General features: G+C 43.2%; 1 protein-coding gene across 5 annotated transcripts in view; it reads left to right on the forward strand.

The window, feature by feature from the left end:
• Elmo1 (engulfment and cell motility 1) overlaps window positions 1–10,416 on the forward strand; it is a 532,260-nt gene that overhangs the window by 149,124 nt on the left and 372,720 nt on the right. For all 5 annotated transcript variants that reach the window (XM_026777428.1, XM_005369890.2, XM_026777430.1 and 2 more), the window contains one exon: window positions 2,426–2,476. In XM_026777428.1, coding sequence (XP_026633229.1) covers window positions 2,426–2,476 — 51 coding nt within the window. The remainder of the gene's footprint in view (window positions 1–2,425; window positions 2,477–10,416) is intronic.

Here is a 10,416-nt window from a genome sequence, read left to right on the forward strand (position 1 = left end):
CCTACCTACCTCTACCTACCTACCTACCTACCTACCTACCTACCTACCTACCTACCTCTACCTACCTACCTACCTACCTACCTACCTACCTACCTACCTACTTACCTCTACCTACCTACCTCTACCTACCTACCTCTACCTACCTACCTACCTACCTACCTACCTACCTACCTACCTACCTCTATCTACCTACCTCTACCTACCTACCTACCTCTACCTACCTACCTACCTATACCTACCTACGTACCTACCTACCTGCCTACCTACCTACCTATCTGTCCCTCTTTTATGCAAAATATGAACCATGCATTAGGCAGAAAAGGAGAATTTGCTATTGGCTCAGGGATGTGGGCAGAGGGATGGCTGCCATTCTAAGAACAGCAGAAACTGCTTTCATTTTAAATAGTCCCAGGCTAGGCCAGGCTCTCCTGCTTCTTTCATACAATCAGGCAAGGAAGAAGAATCAGATCAGAATAGCTAGCTAGATACTTGAAACCAGCTCTGTCTATCGGTAGCTTTAATACTTTGGCTTTAAGCAAGTGAACAGACCAAACTCTGGCTCTATCTTCATAGAAGTCATGCTCTGATTTCAGAAAGCTAGGAATGTATTACCATGTAGATGGATATAGGAGAGCCTAGGGGCAGATTCTCTTTTCTTCCAGTCCAGCTCCTACTAGAACCCCACTAGTTAGGGAAACAGTGGGGAGCCACAGGGCTTTCCTTCACTTCATCCTCTCTGCTTTCATACCAGCTGACTGGCGGTTGGACTGCCCCAGTAAGGAAACAGGATCAACAAGTAGAGCAAAGCCTCTGCTGTCAGGTCACCGAGGTCAGACTCCTTCCGGTCTCCTCTGATGTTGGGCCAAGATGAGCTCTGGTTTCTATCTTGAAAGTGTGCATAGAGTTACTGCTGTGGTTAGATAAACAAGAAAAAACAAGATCTTCAACCCTATGCACAATAAGAATAAAATAACTCCCCACTCCAGTTTTCTGTGAGAAGATATCTCTAGACTTTTCTGGCTTCTTCCAATCCCAAATTGGAAGGTTCAGATATTCTTTGGAAGGTGGCCTGCTCTCAGTCTTGCCTGATCTGAGGGCCCTACTTCATGAGGCTGCCTGTTCTTCAGTTTCCCTAGTTAATAAGAATTTCAGTTCTCCATCTTCCAACTCTGATTCCTTGGTGTGTGTTCCGAAGCTGGTCATGGGGGAGGGATGGTAGACTTTCAGCTTCCCCAGTACCCTCCAACTAGTATTTGCTGAAGTCCTTCATTCTCATAGACTATAGATTGATTAAGCTTGAAATGATCGGTTTACATTGTTTTTCCCAGCCAGCCTACTCTGTGGTCATTGGGCCCCAATTTATCCATCTGGTAATAAAGAGATGACACCCTCCAGAGTGATTTGGTGTTCCTGGGACATTCTAGCTAGGGATGGAAGGCCCTTGTTCTTTTCATTGAGGATGGACTTTAAGCTTGCCTGGGCATGGTACGAGGTATCCAGAAGTACTTTTCTTGGGGGGGGGGAGGGGGAGTGTGCAATCCTGTCCCTGACTGCTAGGTTTTTTGTATACAATTTATTGTCTATAACTACTGAGAACTGGACAAGCAAACAGTGATGGAAAGAAACAGTGCCTTTGGCACAGCAGTGAGGAATTTCCCACCAGCTCTGTGCACCTGTTGTGCTGTTTCAAAGGATGTGGAAAGGGAGCCCACTGGTCTCTGAGCTCCTTGGGGCTACAACCAGGGTGAGTGCTCTGATTGCCAACTCCTGCAAGCTGAGCATGGTGCACACTCTCATGCAAAGAACCGGAATAGACAGCGAAACTCAATCTTTAGTGCTAAGGATGCCAAGGGAGACTCCATGCTCACAGACTGATCTGAAATCTGCTCATTCTTGCTGCTTGTTCCTTGTTCGAAGGGATCATGATAAGAAATCAGCCAATGCCAAGAAACCCTTTAAAAAAATCAGCTTTGTTGAGATATGCTTTACAGAGCAAAATTTAACTATTTTATTTACTTCAATTTGATTCTGTTTAGTTTGGGAGGGGGTTATACAACTATTACTACACTTATTTTTTGAAAAACTTTGATGTAGCAATGAATGCTTCTGTGGATGTCAGTATACAAGCTTTTTGTGCCTTTTTTGTGTACATGTTTTTACTTCTATCAGGTGTAGAATTTCTAGGCCATGTTTTCCGAATACAATTGTACAGTTATTATTTTGCTTGGTTACTTTGAAGTCTCATATTCCTATTATTTGAGTTAAGCTTCTTCATACAAATAATTAAAAATTACACAAATAAAAAGAGAGGAAATCATCAGAATGCCTGCCACATAGAATCCAGGTTGAGATACATTTGGTTTTGTCCTCTTTATAAAACTTCTACTCAAAGATTTACTAAAGCTCTTCTTTTCATCTTTTGCAGAATCGCAATGAAATAAAGAACGGATCTATCCTTCTATTAACCACATCTCCGGTGAGTTGATCTTAGTTTACCGCCTCTCATTGAATGTCCCAACTAGGTCTGTTGTGTGTGAGGGTGGATGCAGAGCAGTGTGAGCGACCTCTGCAGAGTCCAGAGCACAGCATCCTCCCAGACCGGTTGGTTCTAGATTCACAGGAGCACTCTGCTTTCTCTTTCCCTTGCCAGGCAGGGGACTTTGTTTTAGGTACTGTCAAGGAAATGGATGGTGAAGACTTGAAATTTGTGGTAATCCCAACCCAACAGCAGCTCTCATTGTACAGATGGGGCACTGGCTGCCTTGATTGATTTGGCCCACTTGCCTACACATCATCCGATGCCATGGAACAGAAAAAAAAAAAAAAACCAAACCAAACCAAACCAAACAAAAACCCCAATAGCCTACTACTGCTTTTCAAGTCTCTCTCTGTGGTGTGTGTGTGTGTGTGTGTGTGTGTGTGTGTGTGTGTGTGTGTGTGTGTTGGATGGGTATTATTTTCTACCCTAGGTCTGTTATTAAACATTTCCTAAAAATCAGCTCAAGAGCATTGCTTGCTTATGCTGTTTTCTTTTCAGCTGATTCTATGTAAAAACTTTGAAGGTTTCCGAATAAAAGTTGCTAAACAGGATGCTGCAATGTATTTAGGCTCTGGCTGGGATTGTGATTGTCCTTCTATAGAGAGATGCTGCCTAACGACATAAGCAGATTTCCCGTCCATTCCTTCACAGTGCGATTCCTTGCTTTCCTGAAAGCCAGCGCACACAAAGGGCTGCAAGTGTTACTCTTTTCACACTGCGAGCGTGATGAAATGAGTGTGTATATCTATCATTTTCAGTTCCCACTGAAGCCATGTGCTAGGCTAAAAATAAATTTAAAAATTGAGAAAAGCATCTGGCTCGAATTAAAGTGTGGGTACTGTAGCCACCACAAATTCTTCTCATTGAAAATTGCATTAGAGCCTTAAAAACTCAAACACTTTATCCCGTAGCATCTTGAAGCTAACGCAGGATGAGCTCTGCGGCCTGTCTGCTGGCGTTGGTGGAGCCATCGTCCAGTGCCTTCATGCCAGCGCATAGGAAGTACAGTTTGCCTGTGGGTTTGAGTGGCTGCAAGAAGAGCTGACAGATTGTCACCAGCCTTTCAGTGGCCGTCTTCATTCATTGGCTCAAGGTTTTTTATGCTTCCCCTTTCTCTGCTAATTTGCATCTATAGAGAGGCTCTGTGTGTTATCTAGGCTGATTCTATGTCAAGGAAGGACTCTGTGCTTTGCTCTGGGTTCTTGAATAAAATCCATATGTACTGGTGACATGAAAGGGGAAGCAAAACTGTCTGGGAACAGAGAGGACTACTGAGAGGGGGGGAGTTGGGTGGGGTGAGGAATAGTCTCAGAGTGCATTATATATTTCCCTGAAGATAATCCCATGTCATAAAAAAACAAAAGAAGGCTCAGTATGGGGTGAGTTCCTTTTTCTGGAAAGAGAGTGATTTAGCCTTTCATTAGAGACAGTGGGTGTGTGTTTGTAAAACAATGGTTCTCATACTCCGGGTTCTGTGAGTGGAAAGGTGGGGAGGCAGTACAAAGGGCACTGGTATGAAGGAGGAGGCCACTCACAAGAGACCATGTTGTCTTTTCTGCATTGGTAGCCCCTGCACTAGGATCAGCAGTGGGACTTTAGAGATGCTGATGCCTAGTCTGGCTAGTAAGACTGGGCCATAATAAAGGAGAATGCGACCCAGGCACCTCTACTTAAAGAAGCCTCTTGTGCCACAGGACTATAACTAGGTGTTACTACACAGCAGTTTATATGGGCGCTGGAAACTTCATTCATTGCTGAATTCTGGTGTGTGTGTGTGTGTGTGTGTGTGTGTGTGTGTGTGTGTTTGTGTGCAAATGAAAATGGATGAAGCATGCATTTAAATTCCCCTTTAAATTTAAACGAATTTATTTGTTTATGTTTTTTGACTGTCTGGAACTCCCTATGTGGACTAGGTTGGCCTTGAACTTACTTCTGCTTCTGCCTTCCAAGTGATAGGACCAAAGGCATGCGCCACCATGCCTGGACTGTAAAGAAGTGTCTTTGATGAATTTGTTAAGAAGTGTTAGTGTACAGTGATGTAGCCAGTAGATGTTTTTATACAATTAAATAAAGTTTCTTTTCTATAGTGGTTCCCATCTCCTTGAAGATCGATAACAACGTATACAAGTGTATATAGAGCTACATGCAGACATGTATGCATGATTGTAATAATATATAAACACATGCACATGTGTGCACTCACACACTAGTTTTAGGTGAAGTGTGGAGTGTGTGTACGTATCTGTGAGCTCCAGAGTGGGCTGTGGAGCTCATTGGCAGCTGAGTTGTGCCTCTGTCCATCTCCTCCGCTCATAGCCAGAAACTGAGCCTGAGGTCAGGTACGGTGTGAAGCACATCTTGGCTATGTTCCTATTAGAAGAAGTTTAGATGGCCAGACAATCATTTTCATTTTCTTGAAATTTATTTTTTTTAAAAAACAAATTTTTTAATCAGCTGGGCATTGGGAGACGGAAGCAGGCAAATTTCTCTGAGTATGAGTCCTGCCTGGTCTACACATTAAGTTGCAGGTTATCCAGGCTCACCTTACATAGAGAGACCCCGTTTCAGAAAAACTACTCCCAAAATTCTCATAATGAATATCTGTGCATTCTTGGAGTGGATAGATACTATGCGGTAGTATAAACTCCAGAAGTCACGAAAAGAGGTTGTTACATTTAATTATCCCAACATAAAATCTTCAAAGCCTTTGTGTTTGGAAATAACTCTAGGCGCAGTGTCAAGAATGGTGTGCCAGAAAAAGCAGGTGGTAGTCAACCTAACATAGGGATGAGTTTTTGTTTGATTTTTTTTTTTTGTTTTTCAAGACAAGGTTTCTTGGTGTAGCCTTGACTGTTCTGGAACTTGCTCTGTTCACCAGGCTGGGCTCGAACTCACAGAGATCTGCTTGCCTCTGCCTCCTCAGTGCTGGGATTAAAGGCGGGCGCCATCACCACCCAGCATCCTTGAGCTGATTTCTTAATTCACAGGATCCTTTCTGACGGATAGAGACTGTTTTAATATGTGTGGTCATAGGTATAGCAGAAGCAAAAAAGGGAGCATTATATATCCATATGTATATGTATACATCATCTTATGCACAGAGATCTCAGTCTCTTTTTCAAAAGGGATGGAGTTATGTTCTTAGTGGAAGGAGAGGATTCTGTGAATCAAAATCTGAACTGTTGTGGCTTTGGCAGGGAGCCTAGTACGTTATATACATTAACTATTATCTGAATTCTCTAGTTAGAAATTTACCTGATAACTACAGGGCAGATACACCACATACGTGCATCTAGGCATGGCTGTATACAGCATTTCTTCTAGTGACTAAAACTTGGGACCCAGTTATCATTTAGGTATGAATTTGGTATTTAGCACCCTGGAGGCATCTCCAAAGAACATCACCATGTGCAAATTTGATGACAGAACAATGTATGTACAACAAATGACTATTCTGTTTATAGAAATGAAAAAAAAACATAAATTCTGATAAAAGGATGAAAATGCCCCTCAGAGGATACCACAGGAAGTACTTAGTGGCACACTATTTATCGTATAATCTCTTGGAGTACCTCCGCATTTCTTCGAGTCTCGTGTGCTGGTGTTACTTTTCTCTAAAGGGCAATGTGAACCCTTTGAAGAGTGCAGAAAGTATATGCATCACATCTGCGGCTGGAAACGCCTCTGTTTTCCAGTTCATGCACCTGTGCCCCGAGCCATTAGCTGTATGGACGAGCTCCTCTTCTCCCGGCTTTCTCTTCTCCGTCCTTGTACACAGAGAAACCCAGACTACTTATTAAGTACCCGTTACTGGCTTGTCATCACCAAGGATAGGCCTCCCTGCTGTCTTCTGGTATTCTGGGTCCACTGTGAGAATCGTCTAGATCAGAAAAGGCCTGCCACAGAGGATTTGGGGCCTAGTTCCTGTGGTGATAAAAAAAGATTTTGATATGTCAGTCATTCCATGGCTTCAAGTTGTCAGGGATTCTTCTCAACATGTATTATTATATTATTAATAGATGATTTAAAAATCTGCCCTGATTTGAAAAAGGAAGGGGTCTCTGAAGCCATGGCATGCCTGGAGAGAGATGATCCATGGGAGGCAGGAAGGCAGTTCCTTTCAGTAGGGCTCAATACCTGGTGCTGCTTAAACTTCTGGAGTCTGATCTGGAGTGGTTTATTTTGAACATACTTAAGCATAGCACATTTTGGTGAAAACATCTCTGTTGATAAGTAACTCAATGCTTCCAATACAACAAAGCATGCATAAATCTCTTTGAGCAAGAAAAGATACTAAAAAAAGATCAGATGTGACTACGTTGAATCTCTTTGTCAAATACATATGACATGTTCCATAAAGACGTTCTACAGGTTGGCTAAGAAGAACGAGTTTATGAAAAAAGTCTCAGAGTAGGGGTGTGGGTTCCACTGCTGTCTCTGGTCACACGGATAGTGCAACAGTCACCAGACTGGAAAACACATCCTTCCCTTGAATGAACACCCCTGTGTGCTTAACATTACAGGGTTCCCTACTGCTTATCTGTGAGCACAAAGCCCTCAGAGCCTCCTATGGAAAAACTGACCAAGAATTACCAAGTATCTGTATTCTGTTTTTCTTCCATTACTTTAGAGACCTAATTTTGGAGAAGAAACCAGTGGAGAGAACAGGTTGTAGGGTTAGCAAGGGATTGGTTAGGTGTTCCTGGCATAGTTGACATGAAGATGCTCATGACTTAGGTATCATAGCATGTGGGGTGCATCTGGGAGGGAGAACCTTGTGAAAGGCCAAGCCCCATGGCTTCATGAAGTGGTACTCTTTGCTGAAGGAGGCCTGTGTTTTGGCACGCAGTGTGATGTACTGTTTCTGAATATACGCTTGTGAGTAGGGAGACAGAGCCTGTGAGAAGTCAACTCTGTACCATATGCACTAGGCGGTGATGTACATGTCCTGATGGATAGTCTGGGCACAGAGCTGTACAGTCCCTTCTGTGTGCATACAGTTTGTAGAGCTGTGGAATAGGAGACAGCACCCTCCTCCCTCTGTCGAGAAGTTCTAGAGGGCTCAGGGCAGAACCTGGGGACACTCTCAGGGGCTTGATGACTGTGGAGGTGACAGGGAAGATGAGGAGAGGAACATGGTTGCTGGACAGCCTGCACAGCCTGCTGGTGGAAAGGGGGTGCTCTCCAATATGGATGGGCCTGGAGACATCCCCAGAGAAACGAGAGGTGAGAGGAGGAGGCAGCAGCTTCAGAGTTGTACCCTTCCTCTACAGGTTCAGAGAATGGGGAGCCCATGCAACAGGGGAATTGGGTGTGTATGTGTGTGCATGCATGTGCGTGTGTATATGAGTGTGTATGTGTTGGGGTTTATGCTTGTGTATATGCATGTGTGTATGTATATGTGTGTGTACATGTGCGTGTGTATTTGCATATGTGTACAGGTATGCTCATGTGTGTATGCTTGTGTGGGCATGTGGTGTGTATGTGTGTTAAGTGTCTGTGTGTGTATGCATGTATGTCTCAAAGATGGGGGGGGAACTTTTAGATTTGGTTCATAGGAGTGAACTCTGGAGGTAAAGATAGGTTGATCTCTGGCAGGGAGGAGGGTGCTTGCTTCTCAGCATGAGGTTGCAGAAGCACAATAATGGAGAGCTGCTGGCTACTCTTAGTAGGGAGACTAAGGTGTACCTAGCTGCTTTCTTTGGTTTCCTTAATGCCAGGTGAGGCAGAATCAAGGGTAGGAACAGAGGCAGGGACAGGGCAGGGACAGATGTGCTGAAACTAGGGGAGGTTTAAGGAGAGAAGACAGGAAGGAAACAGTTTAATACATATATGCAACATACAGCGGACATCGGAAGACAGTGTAGTTGAACGTGTGGGCAACATTAAATGTACATTTGGGAGTTTCTCAAACATTAATGAACTTGAGTTTTTAGTCAACTTTTTAGTTGACATCATGAACCCAGGATTGTGCTGGAAGTTTGAGGGTCATGATTTTGACTTCAAGGACAGAGATGACAAGTTCTGTGTGTTTGTACGTCTGGGTCCTTTCCCTGTTTTCAGGTGACTCCTCATGGACCTCTGCTCCTAAGTGAAGCCCAGAACCTTCCCATCTATCTGACATGTTTGAGTGGCATGAAGTGAAACTTGTTTTCTGTCCTTGGAACAGTCCAAGGAAATAAAATTTGCTATCTGATATGGTCCTGCATACAGCTGTCAAAGTCTTTATTTGATGCTGAGTCTGGAAAATCAGAGCCAAGGCCATCACACTTTTAATAACCACAGTTCTTTCCTCTCACATATAAAAGTGGCACAGAATTATGGAAAAATAAAAGCAAGCTTATTACAAAGAAAATTATCATCATTAAACATGTCACATTTTGATTTGTCATATTTGGCTATTTATATACACACATACATGCATATATGTATAATTTTTTTTTCAAACTCCTTGTGAGTGCCAGGTACTGTCCCAGATTCTAGGAATATGTTAGTCAGAAAATGTAATATATTTCTTCTCCTGGAGTTGGTGTGCTAGTGGGCACACACTAACATAACTGCAGCCTGGCTATTGCTTATAATAGTCTTATCAAAAGATGTACCTATTCTATCTCATACTTTCTTGGAATCTGGTTTCTAATTTCACATATTTCATCGTGTCATGTGTTGACCAGTGACATCTGGTGTGTGAATATAAATGCTACTTTGAGGTCTCCCATTCAGTGCAGCAGACATCTGCATCAGATGTCCAGATGTGAGGGAACACATTACCACCCCAGAAGCCTGCAGCTCCCCATAGCCCTGAAACCAAGGGCTTTGTCCCTCCCTCCTTCCATGTCTGTCGTACTCCTCCATGGGTCTTGGCATGTCTCTCCAGACACTCTAGGCTTGCTTCTATGTAGGGCTTTGGTACTCACCAGCCTTTCTGCCTATGCTAATCTCCCAACTCAGTGTGTGGGCTCTGTCTCACTTCTGCAAGGATGCCACTGCCTTAGGCAGCTTGGCCTTAGAGCACCCCATGTAATATACTCACCGGTTGTTTTCTATCATAGCTATCCACTTAATGTTTCCCATAAAACTTAGCAACACATTAATTTTTATTCCTACTGATGTACAGTGTACTTCTCTCACCCAGAGCTGGGTAAGCCTTGTTTGCTGCTGTCTCTCAAATGTGCAAGACTCAGAATAAACTTTCCAGAAGTATCGATTAGTTGGCAGATCATTATTATGAGGACTAACTTGCTTTAATTGATAATTAGAAAAGGTTTATCTGAGATAAGTTTAAGCAAAATTGCATACATGTGTTTTTCTGCTGTAACATAATTCAGAACAGAAACTTGGTATTATTTTTAAAAGCCAGTTTGAGCATCGAATTGTTTTCTTCACCTTTATTCTGCAGAATGAAAGTTTTGTATCCAGATCGTTTAGAGATGTAGGAAAATGAGTACCTATCCACCCTGCTCCAGTTCCAACTGCATAGCTGCTGCATTAGCAGGGCCCCTCAGTTCCACCAGTGTTTTGATTGGAGGGCAAATCTGTGGCTCACATGTCCAGAGCTCTTTTCCTGGTCCTCTCATGATGGGAGTTCCTATCCAACTGAGAAGCAGTCTGCCACTTTGTGGGCTGCACGAACCTTTCACGGAATCCCATCACAGTTCCTGGATGAGGAAAATGAGGTCAAAAGAGAGGAAGGAAAGTTCACTGTCTCCCTGGAAGGGTCAGTGACAGAGCTAAGGAAGGGCTTTTCACGAGGCCACATTGGGTGGCCTCAGCCCCACAGTCTCCTTTGAGACCTCTCTAGTGCTTTAAGTAAGTCTTTTTTTTTTGTTTTTCCTTCTTGTTTTCATAATTTCTTTTTTTTTATTTTTTAAATTTAT

Source organism: Microtus ochrogaster, unplaced genomic scaffold (assembly GCF_000317375.1).
Source record: "Microtus ochrogaster isolate Prairie Vole_2 unplaced genomic scaffold, MicOch1.0 UNK66, whole genome shotgun sequence".
Lineage (NCBI taxonomy): Eukaryota > Metazoa > Chordata > Mammalia > Rodentia > Cricetidae > Microtus > Microtus ochrogaster.